The sequence below is a fragment of the Dipteris shenzhenensis genome, chromosome 11 (genome assembly GCF_047967505.1).
Source record: "Dipteris shenzhenensis isolate YYH24624 ecotype China chromosome 11, Dip_SZ_1.0, whole genome shotgun sequence".
Taxonomy (NCBI): Eukaryota; Viridiplantae; Streptophyta; class Polypodiopsida; order Gleicheniales; family Dipteridaceae; genus Dipteris; species Dipteris shenzhenensis.
Window position 1 is genome coordinate 6219856 of NC_141606.1, and position 14163 is coordinate 6234018.

At 44.7% G+C, this 14163-nt stretch overlaps 1 protein-coding gene across 3 annotated transcripts in view; it reads right to left on the reverse strand.

Moving 5' to 3' along the window:
* Window positions 1-401: 401 nt before the first annotated feature.
* Window positions 402-14163, reverse strand: part of LOC147896541 (hyperosmolality-gated Ca2+ permeable channel 2.3-like) — an 82935-nt gene continuing 69173 nt past the window's right edge. For 2 of the 3 annotated variants that reach the window (XM_087381616.1, XM_087381615.1), the window contains exons 9-10: window positions 9578-9811; window positions 402-953 (exon numbers count right to left, since the gene is read on the reverse strand). In XM_087381616.1, the coding sequence (XP_087237742.1) occupies window positions 792-953; window positions 9578-9811 (396 nt within the window). In that variant the 3' untranslated portion in view covers window positions 402-791. Of the gene's footprint in view, window positions 954-9577; window positions 9812-14163 lie in introns of those variants that run through there. The other variant, XM_087381617.1, reaches the window with a different exon arrangement.

Genomic DNA, 14163 nt, shown 5'->3' on the forward strand with positions numbered 1-14163 from the left:
AACCAGGTCCTCCTAGCCACTGCCTGGTATGTGGCCTCTTGCTGGTGCTTTTCGAGATCCTGTGTAGCCCAGTTGAGGAGGTTAGTACGGAACTTCCTTTGGTCTGGCTCAGACGGTTCTGGTACCACTAGAGCAAGATTTTCTGCTATGAAAAAATTTAAAGACTAGATTCTACTTGGTAGCCACTCTGATGAAGCTTCAATGAAGTTCTACGTGTATTAGTTAGTTGTGTTGAATTTAAACTACTTATTCTGAAAAAAGTTGGTGAATGCATAGTGCGAAAAAAAATTGGTGATTCTGTGGGCACATAGCATTCTCATTCATACATAAATATTACAAATCGAAAAAATAAGCATCAAATGGGAAAAGATAATTGTGTCAAATAGCATCATGAAATTATTGAGGAGGCATAGTTCCATTGAGAGTCCAAAGGAATATTTTCTCAGAATCTAGAATTCAGCTCCGAGAGCAGACAGATTACAATGCAAATTTTGGGTAATGTCCTGGTTGGACCGCATTTCCATATGTCCAACGTGTCTCCACACGGTGTTGAAAACTAACAAAGCAACAATAAAGAATATGAGTGAAATTTTCAATAGAGTGACCTGAGTTTCTGGGGAAGCCTGCCTCTGAAAGTGTCAAGCAATGTCCTTCAAAACACACCATCTATACTGTACACCAAAACTCACTCACAGTGGGATTATAGTGCATTGATGATCTCTTACAAAAGGAATCACTCAGCAAGGGTTACAAAAACAAATTGCATGGATCAAAAGGTAAACTTAATCATATTAATATTGATCTGCTGGTAGAAGAGGTTCATAATTGCTGCTTCCAGGTATATTCAAGTCAATAGGCTGCAGAGCTGGGCATAGATATACTCTATGCAATGATTGAAGTATGTCCTCCTTGATACCTTTCTGTTCATCTTCCATATCCTTGGACACTGTAATCTACAGAATATGGCACAAATAGAGTTCAATACAGCGTACATTGCAAGCTAGTAAACCACAAGATGTAAGCCCACCACTCTTTCTCTCCACTCCAGAGAAAGTACGAAACATGGAGAGAGAGAGAGAGAGAGAGAGAGAGAGAGAGAGAGAGATTAACGAAGGCCTCAGCCACATTACAATGCATCTATGAAAGAGGGGACGTGAAGGAAGGGCAGAGAAGCACTACCAACATGCTTGGAGATCAGCCACACACAGATTAGCACTATTCTCTAATTGGCTGAAGCACCATGCCTACAAGGGCGGGAGTAGAAGACACATGGGGCAAACTAGCTTTGGAGACAGCCATGGCAGCCCTCTCTACAGGGACAGCTCACAAAGGCACTACAGAGATACTCACATGCCTCAACAAAGTCTGCCTCAATTTGATAGAAAACATAGACAGCTTGGAGGCCACCAATGTGGCCCTATTGGCTGAGAAAGCGCATGTGGACAAAACACTGGCTGAGATTCAGAAACAAGGCGGGAAGGTACAAGAAGAATGGAGGAAGGAGAAGGCCAAGAAAGAAGAATGGGAGAAGGAGAGAGCAAAATGGGAAAATGAGGAGACCAAGCTACAAGACCAAGTACACACATTGGGGACTGAGTTACAACAAATGAAGGGCAAGCAAATAACATCAGATGGTGGCTGCAAAGTTATGGATGAGCTCAAAGCAAAAAATGCAGCCCTTAAGAAAGAGATGGAGGCCATGCAAACTACCATGAATGGTAAGCATGCTGAGTTCACACAATAGCTCAACAAGAGGAAAGAAGTGATGCTTGAATGGACAGAAGTTGTTAAAAAGGGATCAGTAGCTCCCAAAAAAGAACTCATTTCTGAGACACTAGAGGAAGAGAAGAGACGGGCCGGTAAAGCAATGAATGTTCTAGTTAGAGGTTTCACAGTGGGAGACACCCCAATGGCAGATGCTCAAGCCTATTTGCCAAGATGGGAGTCAACCGCACATGTGAGGCAGCTTGGAGGGTCGGGGAGACGGAGATACCAACAAGACCATTAGTGCTGAAACTCCGGACTGCAATTGATAGGTCCAACCTTATGAGCATGCGAGCATCCTTGAAGGGGACCAAGATCTACTTCGATGATGACCTCACCCTTCTACAGCAGGAACATAGAAGGGAAGGCATGACACGGGTAATGGCAGGAAGGGAAGCAGGGAAATGGGCTGCCTACAAGGATGGCAAAGTGATTATTCGAGAAAGAATTGACAGAGGGGATAAGGGAGAAGGGGAGAAGGAAGAGGGGGAACTATGACGGTGTCAGAGCTGGGAGGGGAGTGCACAAAACAAGCGAAGTATGGCTGTATGGAACTGTAATGGTACGCTTTGGTCCGACCCAGGTGGCTTCTCGGAGACATACACAGGCAGAGACATCATCTTCTACACTGAGACACATCAGGGCCCAGAGAGAGGGCTGCCCACAGTGACAGGGTACATTTGGGAGTCTGCTCATAGGAGAGAACTGAGGAGAGATAGTGGAGTACGAGGCTTTGGAGGTGTAGCTGTCCTTTTCAAAACACACTTGAGACCACTCAAATCTGTGGTACGAAGAGAGAAACATGCACGTCACATGTGGATACGAGTACAGCTACTACTAGACGCCCGACCGATCTTCTGGATGAGATCATCAGATCATTTCGCGTGGGAGACCCGACCACTGGATGGGGATTCCTTTCAAAGAAGAAGCCACCCATACCCATCACTGATCCGGGCGTGTGGCACACTTATACATGCTCCCTATATGATGTCCCGAGGCAGCAGACACCGCCGGACATGTCCTCTATGCCCAGGCCCACTACTTGTCATCTATTCACTACGCAGGATGTGCGGGCTGCACTTCGCCAGCTCCACAACCGGAAAGCACAAGATCACGAGGGCCTTCGGACAGAGCACTTTGCACATGGGCAGGAGGTTCTAGCACCGATCCTTGCACATATGTTTAACCTTGCAGTTTGTTATTACGGCTTCCCACCAGCATGGAGCACCACCACTATCGTACCGATACACAAAGCATGAGGGAACTATCGCACCCTCATGATTGGCCACACATTGGCCAAGATCTATGGATCGGTACTAGAGAGGGAGATCACGCAATCATACAGAGGCATGGGGGCAGCGAGCACTAGGGCTGGTAGGATTCAGAGGCAGCACTCTACTCTAGTCCACATTTTCACTCTGAGGGCTATCATTGAGGAGGCAAGGTTCACGCATCAGAGAGTCTGCACATGCTTCGTAGGCTGTTCCATGATCCCGCATGATCAGGAGACTACAAGAGATGCAGATTCCAAAGACACTGATTTGGGGTGTGATGAGCTTATATGAGTTAGTCAGAGGTAGGGTCCGTGCTCCAGGCGGTGTATCGGATTGGGTCCAGAGCACCATTAGGGTGAAGCAAGGCTGCCCTCTCTCACCGACTCTCTTTGGACTCTACATTGATGAGATCACATCTTTCATAGATCGCCTAGAGGGCAAGGGTTCATTACAAGGTGATCTCCTCATACAGATATTGTTATATGTTGATGATATAGTCCTTATATCCTTTTGTTTTGCAGAGAGAGAGACCTGAAGGTCAACCTTGGGAAAACTAAGGTTATGATCTTCAACACCTCACGAGCAGTGATTTGACGACTTAGTTTCACCTATCGTTCTGAGCCAGTGGAGATAGTGCAGTCGTACACAAATTTGGGAGCAGTCTTCACAGGACCCATCTTCATGATGACACATGCAGCCCAGGCACGGTTCACACGAGGGCATAGTGCTTTGGATAGACTAAAGCCACAATGTTTCCAAGCGTGCTTCTAGGATCCACCGACGAAGGGCTCGCTTTTTGACACACTGGTGCGACCGACTACCATGTATGCAGCACCTTTCTGGGGATGCGATCTTCCAAGGACAGATTGGATGAGCTTCGAGAGGGTACAAGTGACGATGGGATCAGGATGATCCGATGTAAGCCCTCAGTTCCACATGAGATAGTACAAGCACAGTTTGCCATGACACCTCTCCAGGTTGATGCCATCTTTCAGACAGTGACTTTCATCCATAGAGTCTAGGACTAACCCCACTAGAGACTTCTGAGATTGGCCCTAGAGTCATCCACATGACTAGCAGAGAGCGGGGCAGACACATGGTATGCACACATATCCACATGGCTTGCCAGGCACGGTATCCAAATGGACAAGCTTCCCCCCTTTCAAGGCAGCATGGATGCGCCTCCTTAGTCGATCCCGCGAGATGAGATCAATCGTATCATACGGTTAGACCTCCTCCAGCTTCACACATCCCGGACTTGCGGGGAGGACGAGGAGCTCCCCACCAAGACCTAGTTTTATCGCGACCACTTCCTAAGAGTATCAAAGGAGGGATTCATCATTAGACCCCAATATCTCGAGGATAGCGAGGTCTCCCATGCACTGAGGATTGCCATTGGTCAGATGCGGGTCTCGTCCAATCAGCTGAGGACAGAGGCAAGGAGAGCAACAAGTATAACAAGAGAGCAACGGGTTTGCACGCTATGTACGCTGAGGGCGGTTGAGACAGAGGAGCATTTTCTTTGTGTTTGCCCAACCTACTATGAGATCCGTGGACGTTACCATTATCTCTACCTGGAGGGGAGTGGCTTCGGTCCTTTGTCATGACTAATCCATTTCCATGACCAGGTCTGTATCGGGCTTTATCTGATGGAGATGCGTCGACACAGGGAGACGCTTCTGCGACAGATCAAAGAGCAGCAGGACATGGTCATACCACTTGAGGACATAGAGGATGACCGGGCACAGCGATGCGTCACAGACTTCCATACATTTGAGTCAGCCCCTAGACACAGTGGAGTGGAGGAGGAGGAGCTAGCCGATTTGAGAGCAATCTAGATGAGCAGCCAGCAGGGCATGGTCAGACCACTTAAGGATATAGAGGATGACCGGGCACAACGACGCGTCACAGACTTCCATACATTTGAGTCAGCCCCCAGACACACTGGAGTGGAGGAGGAGGAGCTAGCCGATTTGAGAGCAATCTAGATGAGCAGCCAGCACAATACCACCAAGAGAGGGACGCAGAGACCACATGCGCGACAGAAAGCCCCCAGAGTACACTCTATTGAGGTCCGATCTATCACAGCTTTTCTCAGGGGAGACCGACAGAGACGAGGGGTCACTTTAGACATAGCCCAGAGAGTCCAGAGAGCGAGGAGACCGCGTCCCGCACCGCAGCGCGAGACAGCTTGACAAACACAGATACGAGACATGTTCGCAGTCCACCAGAGAGCCATCACTGTACCAAGCTTTGGTTTCTGATCCTGTTTCTCGGCCCCAGTGCCTAGATAGATTTATTGATTGATCTCGCCCACTATGCAATTGTAGTTGACTATTTCTATGATTATGATGTTGTTAGTATAGATTAGTACTCAGCATGTGGGTCACATTTGGCAATTAAGCATTTCATCTTGCCTAGGTGCTTGCATACATCTTCTCTTTGGAATCTCTTACTTTTACAACAACAAGGTTCTCAAAGGATAGAAGATTTTGAATGCTCTGAAAGCCTTTTACCTATCTCTCCATAGTTGAAAGCCTTTCGTCCTAAAGTTTTTACATACTTCCAAGCTACTACTGGATGCTTCCAAATTCTTCTTACATAATGAGGGAGAGAATCCATTACTTCAGGAGACTCAAAATTGAGTTTAAGCCTACCTTGTCAAGAGAGGGAGAAATAAAAATACAAATCAAGAGCTCCTTATTTAGATAGACTTCTTTGCTTTGAAAGGAAGCTTTTACTTTTAAGAAGCGGTCCAACAAAGTTTTAAGTTGAATATAATGGAGCTTATTTAGATTCAAATCCTGAAAAGAGAAGTTTTCCAAGGTATATTGAAGTTTAAAAAGAACTTTGACATTATATTTTTCAAAAACTTCTATTGAAAAAAGACCCAGAGACATTACTCTGTCTAGGTAAAGGAGGCTTCTTTTATAGTCTCGAGAAGCAAAAACTCTTAACACTGAGGAAGTTAAAGGAACTGAAGGACGAGGAAGTGGAAGAAGAGGAAGTAAGGGAGGCAACTCACAAACAACATGTGAGATTGCAAGCGAGCTAGCACAACCCCGTAACATAACTTTAGGTTTCCATATGAGGTCAGGTATATGACTATGCTGGTAAAGACGAATGTTAAAGGGCTTGATATGAGCTCTCCACATCAAAGGGTTCTTTTTAGAGGTTATTTTATTCTTACGATGAGTTGATTTTCCTTCCAAATTAAAACCTCTTGGGAAGAAAGTGTGTAAAGTTCTCATCCAAAACAATTCACAAGGACGAGCAACCTTGTAAAAATCCTTGGCATTATTAAAATGACCCTCTATATGCTCAATAGGAAAGCATCCAAAAGATTCAAAACCAGACTTTGCCATTCCCGCATATAACGGTTTTGAATTCTCAATTGAGGAATTCTTCCTATGATTCTAGCTTCCCTAACATGTTCTTGAAAACGAATAAAAGCCGTCCTATAGGTTTGTCCTACATAAAGCATATTACTAGTATGTATGTTATAAACAACATAAATTACTTGCGTGGCATGAATAGGACTAATAGAAACAGAAGTCTTGAGATGCTTATTTCTAAGACGTCTTAGTTTATTAAGAATTCTGATGTTATTATTTGTATAATGAGTGCTAACTAAAAAAGCCTTAAAGTTAGACCAATAAATGTTACCTTCCCCAAAATCACGAAGATTATTCATGTTTGACCTAGCTAAAAAGTTAAACCTTTCTCTATATATGTTTCTTCTAACTTTTTTGTTTTGATTTACCGAGCTAGACCCAACTAAATCACCTACCAAAGAGACAAGACCATCACTAGTATTTCCAATGTTGTTTGGTGAGGTCAGACGATCCAACATTGGGGAACTTGCTTGCACTCTCCCTGCCCATCCCAAGGCAATTTCTCCCTTGCTATATTCCCTAACTCTAGCCGGAGCGAGACTACTATTTAGGGGGAGGCTTGCTTGCACAGTCGTTACTCGTTACTACTACAAGGGAATGTCACAGGAGCTAGATGACGTCCCAGGAGATCACCAATTAAGTGCCCAGAGCCCAGCTATCCCTAGCACCAAGCCCCTTCAAGGCTCCACCCAGATCCAAGGCTTTGGGTCGACCAAGGTTACCTGCAAACTCTCTTCTTTCTATGGTTCCCAGTCTCTGATACAAAGTATTCAATTGGGCCTACCACTCTCATGTCCAACCTTTTGCAACTAGGCCTCCACAGGGCAGCTTCTTGTCCAATTGCTAATGTTTTTCCCACCGACTCCATGAAGCCTATGACAATAACCTCTACAGTCAACATGTAGTAGGCTGCAAATGCTTCTGTAATGACATTTTCCATTCTCCTAGCATTGAGACACCGAAGCAAACAAGCACCAAAGGCATAAACCTAAAATCTTTAATGAAGCATACAGGCATTACACACCCTGGTCCCTCTTCCCCAATGTTATTTGCCCTCACAACAAGCCAAGTAATTCCCTGAAGTTACCCTCTATTGGTGGATTGCCATGCACCTCTACACATTTCATAACTCTGAACAATCTCCAGTCCCCCCTCTACCACACTCCTCACGGACGCTCCCGAGTTCTCAAATGCCTCCTCATCTACTTTGACTCATCCTCCCAAGACTTGTCCTCCTTCAGATCTGCTGCCACCTTCTTGTAGTCCTGCAAAAAGTGCCCAAGCAGATGACAGCAGCAGCACTTCTTTTTCTTGGCCTCCATCATCTGAAGAGTCCCCTGCCTCATCTGGATAATACTTGTCAACCTTTTTGTGAATCTTTCCTTCACCGGGCCTACCCTTACCTTGAGGCCTTCTTGTTGCCAATTCCATTATGTTGCTTCCCCAAAATATCATCCTAAAGCAAGAAAAGACCAAGCTCCTTGAAAGCGAGTGGCTTTGACAATTGCTCTCTAGGTGTAATTGGTTATCAATAATTCGAAAGCCCCTTGAAAGCTTATGGCAATGGCAAACTAGCTTGTGTCCACTACCTTGTGACTAAAACCAATTAAGCCTAAGAATTGTCACCTTCACTAGGTGGGTCATGAACGTACTACCTTGAATGTTATGATCTTTGAAGGATTGTTGGTCTCGTGCCAAAATCCTTCAAGATTATCCATTCCTGCTACTTCCTATTCTGGGCCACGCAGCACACATGGCTGGGCCCTCTTTGCTGCCCACATGGAAGCCATATAGATGCAGTCCACAGGGTAGCTTCCCACACATTTGTAAGTATTTGGATCCTGAAAGACTCGCATTCTGCTTCCGAAATCCTAGCCTGGCATTTGTTTTATTTTTGCCAATCATCATCTCCTTTGCTGCACGACCACTTCCATGGCTTTTTCTGCAGTATGTGGGCATGACAATTGCATTGACGGAGGAAGAGAGTTTACACAAAACGTCCCCTACAACCGTTTTGCTAGAAGACAAATAGTAGAGATTTGCTCGAAGAAAGGAAGGTCACTCTAATTCAGTTAGTTGTGCCTATGTCAAGTTGCTTACAGTGTGTAGGACATTCTTTTAGTACATCTACATATTGTCATGACATCCCACATGCCAATTTCTAATTTCGGTGACACAGGAAAGTTTGATGGAGCCAAGTATCCGATTTGGAAGGTCAAGCTTTGGAGCCATTTGGTGGCAGAGATGGGTATTAAGGTACTGGAAGGATTGAACCTAAAGCCCCAGGATGTGAGGGATTCCTCAGGGAAGGTCACTACGCCTGCAGATTTAGTAGCTGTCAGAGTATGGGTGCTCAGGGATGCTGAGACATCATTCATTATTACTCGGACAACTACAGACTCGATGATTGCACATCTTCAGATTGTGGTAGCTATTAGAGGGTGGGTACTCAAACATGCTGAGATATTATCAACGACTGCATATGGATGATTATCCAGTCTGCAGTCGTAAATTATCCAGCCTGCAAACTGGATGATTCTCCAGACGAAATCCAGGCCCGTGAGACTGACCTCTGGACTTTTGAGACTATTCTGCATGCACACCCTGGAGCCTCTTTGGAGCTGATTTTGAGCTTGCCCTCGCTTCAGTTTGGTGTTCTACATATGTTTTGCATGTGATCTTCTTCAAACTTCTTGTCTGCAGCTTGGCAATTTTGTGCCAACACAGTACCCTATTGCTACCATGTCTGATAAGAATATCAGTTCCCTCTTCCCACACTTTCTCGTAGGGATACAAAGCACTAGGCACTAGGGTCAATCCTGTAGTTAGTACATATTTAATTGTTTTGGTGTCATTGTTGGGTCTTCAATGAGGCATTTGTTCTGATGTTTGATCAGAGGTATTTAGCCAGATCCTATTCTAAGATTGACGTGCACTTGCCTTTGAAAATTGCCTTGCTATAATAACTAATGCTTTAAGAAAATCAGTGGTCTCTGCGGACTCTGTTTCGAAAAATTGACATATTCAATACCATGTACCAAAATTGTGCAGATGCAACTGCAAATCCATGTGACCTGGTACAACGTAAAGATTCTCAAACACATTATAGAATAAACTGAAAGACAAAATCCAGACAATAATTACCTGAACTGAGAGGTCACGGAATACTGGATAAAATCTTGAGTTGCAATAATAACTGAAAAGAACAGTTATCACTAGCAGCGGCACAGAAAAGGTTGAGGCAGCTGCTTTACTCTTTACACCAAACATGCCAATGCCTATAACTTGCATGAAAAATATTGAAAACATCATACGGTTATGTACATGGGGCCAGTACTGACCACCTGTTTCATAAGCTGGTTCATAAATATTCGATATCTGCAAAAGACACATCAAGGCTAAAGTAAAACGCAGTGCTAATGCACTTTTTCTCTACATCTTATTTAAATGAAAGAACCTTCAATTGGGAGTTAGCATGAAGTCCAATATCATCTTCTTCTTGTCTTCAGTTTAATGTCATTTATATATTCCATCCTGGCATGCCAGGATAGGTCTAATTTTCTCTTGGATTGGAGAAGTAAAGTGTGCAATGTGGATAAGTTCCATTCTAAAATATTGAGTAGCACGTCTTCGCTATGTTTTCTGAAGTGCTTTCCATTACGTGAAAAAATCATCTTAAAAGCACAGGCCTCAAACAATCAGTCTTTACCATCTGCCGGTTCATCACGGGATTACCCCCCCCCCCCCAAAAAAAAGGAAAATTTACAAAAATATTTCCATGGTTAGTGAATCTCCTGCCTTGAGGCTGGAAATGCTGTATTATGCCTCTCGCCTATGGGAAAATGAAGTCTCAAGTGTCAAGCTTGATCTCAGTTAGCTTTAAAGTTTGGGATATTTATAATACTGGTTTTAGATACGTCAAAATGTACTTGAGACTCTCTCAAGGGTCCATAGTATGATCACTTAACGCCTGAGCAAACCAGTCTTTTACTGACAAGTGACTATAACATTAATCATCCCCCATATCTTTATCTTGGGCCAAAACGAAGGTGCATCAATGATAATGTTTAGGCAAACACAAGGAATCAGTCGCACGAACTATACAACCAATAGATTCTCCAATCCATGAAAGTATAGGAAGTAAGGTGAAGCCTAGGCCTTGCCAATGCCTCTCACCATGCTCAAGCAGTTGTCAAATGTAAAAAAGGGGGTAGGGCAGATTTGGAGGAAGGGGGATAGAATAGCAGAAGGGAGTGAGAGATGGGGGAGAAGAGAGGGGAAAGGGTGAGAAGAGAGGGAAGGAAGAGGGGTAGAGAGAGATAGTGAGAGAGTAGGGAGGAGAGAGGGTGAGAGAGTGTAGGCCCATGCTCATTGGGTGCTCACCTACAAGGGTTATGAGATAAGGGAGGAAAAATTCAATTGGATGCCCATGAGATACTAAAGATGACCACCTTCTCAACCACCATCTTTTTCAAAGGAGGAGTCCCCTTAGGTTCTTGCAACTCAAGAGGCAGATTTGACTCACATTTCCTCAATAGTCACCCATTGCGTCAAGACACACATAGACCCTTTCAGACACGAGGAGCTCTTAAAGGTCCTCAAGGCACTCTTGTCACAAAAATGCCCACGCGAGTGTGTTTTTGGGATGCTCCCCTGGGAGCGGCCTTCCAAGAGATCTTTGACTTGGGATTGCTTTGCCAGTCGCTCAGTCGAAGCTGGATTTGTATGATCCCGAAAGGGGGAGACTATAAAGATATCCAACAATGGCATCCGATCAGCCTTTCGGACACTATGTTATGGTGACTTACGAGATCTAGGAGATCTTGGACTAGGGGGCCCCTATAAGCTTCCATTGGATTCATCAGGCCAAACAACATGGTACTTGGGTTGTCAAAGTGGACATCAACATTCACTAGAGTAACAGATTACACCAGTGCTAGAGAGCATGCGGCGCAAGCTTTTTTATTGGATCTTGGTAAAACTCTCTTTAGCAAGATGGGCCCTCATGGCCAACCAGGTCCTCTTGGCCACGGTCTAATACATAACCTTATTGGTGTGTTCACACGGTATGCATGGGACAGCTCAAGGGCTTAGGATCAGACGGCACTCGAAACACTAGAACTAGGCCACATGGCACATGGTGATTTTACCCTAGGTGGAGCGAGAATTCGGCATCATCGGTTCAGAGATGCAAAGCAAACCATTGCTAGGCAAGCTTATAGTGTGTGGTCTCACCATAGATTTGGAGCCCTAGAAGCTCTTGCTTCAACAAGGGCTTCTTACGAACACACCCTACATGAGAGGAAAATGGCAGTAGTCACATCATTGGATCTTCTCAAAGGCTCCCCTCGTAAGAAAGGGGTCACTAATGATGAGGAGCTTACATAGGATGTGGCAGCGTTTGGTTGGTGGAGACCTCCAACCCAACCCTGTGTCGAGAGGAGTTTGAGACAACCCCTACTCTAGCATCCAAAGGTTCGAGATCATGGGGATGTATGCTAAAGCAGAATACACACATCGTGTGGGCACAGGGGGACAATGACTCGACTAGCTCCTTTGGAGCATGGAGTCCCCAGCAGACTCAAGCACGGCACAAGCCCTCTCGTAAACAAGGGAAGAGTACGAGAATGTTAGAGAGAGACACTACCATCGGGATGCTTGCACAGAGCCTCACACCCCCCCGAGTTGGTATGGGCAATTCTCTAGGACAGGGGTGCCTTTGAGGATCCTTTTCGTGCATCGTCCTCGGCACATTCCGCCCTACACACTATAAAGTGACGCGAAGATGTCTACTTCAGCCAGAGGCAAAGAAAGACCCGGGCTTGGATAGGGCCTTGGATTTGCTCAAGTGAAAATTGATCAAGGTTGTGAGTCGTCCTGGTAGGGGATGGACCATTGACCCAATACCAATGACCTTAGGGCAAGACCAATCTCGCTAGTGGCTTTGGTTGTGGAAGGGTTGTCTCCTATGAGAGGTACAATGGGACCCGGGTGATTTATTTTGACCATCTAAAGCAAGGCACTCGGAAAGGATTACAGACATGCCCTTCTTCTCATATACTTCGTGCATCGTCGGTGTCTATAGCTATATGCGGCTTCCTAGACCCCTTGAAGAGAGTAGCATTGGGTAGAGCAGCAAATGCCCCAAGAGGTCCTTACTTAATTATGATCGCGCCCGTGGACTAGCCTTTCTCCCCGCTGAAGATTACATTTTTCTTTGTGATGGTGGATCTCTTTAGAACTTGCCATATATTGAGATACAACAATAGCTGGAAAAGCTATGTTTGATCTGGTTATGATCAGCTACATTAGGCTACCGTAGTTGCATGTGTAAGGTTCCATCTACTCTAGGATTCTCTTCATTCTTAATTAATTTTCCTCCCAGACCCACTCGAATATTAACTGGCTTGCAACCCTCTTTTGAGGACTTCATTTGCATAGTTTGTTTGGGAAGTATATGTTTTCAAATCTCTGTAGATGTCAATTCCCGAACACGAATGTATATAACAAAAGTCTTTCATCTCAAGGCCTCGTTGATTTTGCAATGCACCTTCTTTCTTTTAAATGACAATGATGACTAATTGTGTGGAGCTCGACATCGCCTCTTAACGTTCACGGCTTTGATTACAGAAAATGTAATGCTTTTGCAAAGCATCCTTGATTGTTTATAGCTCATGGTGACAATGATCTCTTGTTGATGGGTCCATGCTCAAGCTCAAGTGCTTGTGGGAACTTCTATTTGTCTTCTCAAACGATGACGTTGCTTTTGCTTACCCAATACTGCGAATTTGCAACTATCAGGACCATAACGCTATTGCTTGCTTGGTCAACTTGCATATTTCCCGACATGATTTCTCTTGTGGTCATCTACGATAACCTTGTACAACTTCTACCATGCTTTGGCTAAGCCTCCATTGCTTTGCTTGTCCCAAGTACATCATCATTGCCTGAGCATTTGCAAATGAAGTGGGTACATTTGCACTTCACACCCATCAACTCCTTGTAAGTTTGTAGATCTACACCACTACAACTAGTAGATGTCAGAGTGCCGCTACTACTTTGGCTTTTGATTTGTTATTTGTGTTAACACATTCTTGCTTCATGAAGTCTTCAATTGCTGTATGTGCTTGCACATAGCTGGTCATTAACGCACAGATCCACTTTTACTTGCTAAAGCCCTCTTTTGTAGCAAGCATTCATGCATTGCTTCCATGCTGAGCAACTCACAGTCGGAGACACCATCACCTCTTCTTTGCTCCAATAGATCTTTCGTGTGGATCTCTCCATCAAATATAATCTACTGCAAGATCTTTCATTGATAATCCTTGCTTGATCCCACATGTCTTCCTTGTGGACATGTCATTGCTGTTTCAATGGCAGCTCTGCACAAGCTAAAGTTTTGCAGGATATTCCTTTGCCTGAGTCTTACACAGGGGCTTGAATACCCAGGCTCGAGGAGATCGAATACCTACACTCAGAATGTGTGCGCTTGAGCAAGCAAACACACAGTGAGGGTTTCATTGGGCTTGCTCAACTACGTGATACTCTGATACCATGTAGGAAATCAAGGGAGAGGGAGACCTCACTGGCACACCCACACATGGTATAGGTAGAATCACAATGCACACACAATGAAGACATGCAACATCAATCACTCACTATAATCACATGGACTGAACATGCAGCAAACCAAGTACAACACACACAGTGAACCCAATACATAGTACAGG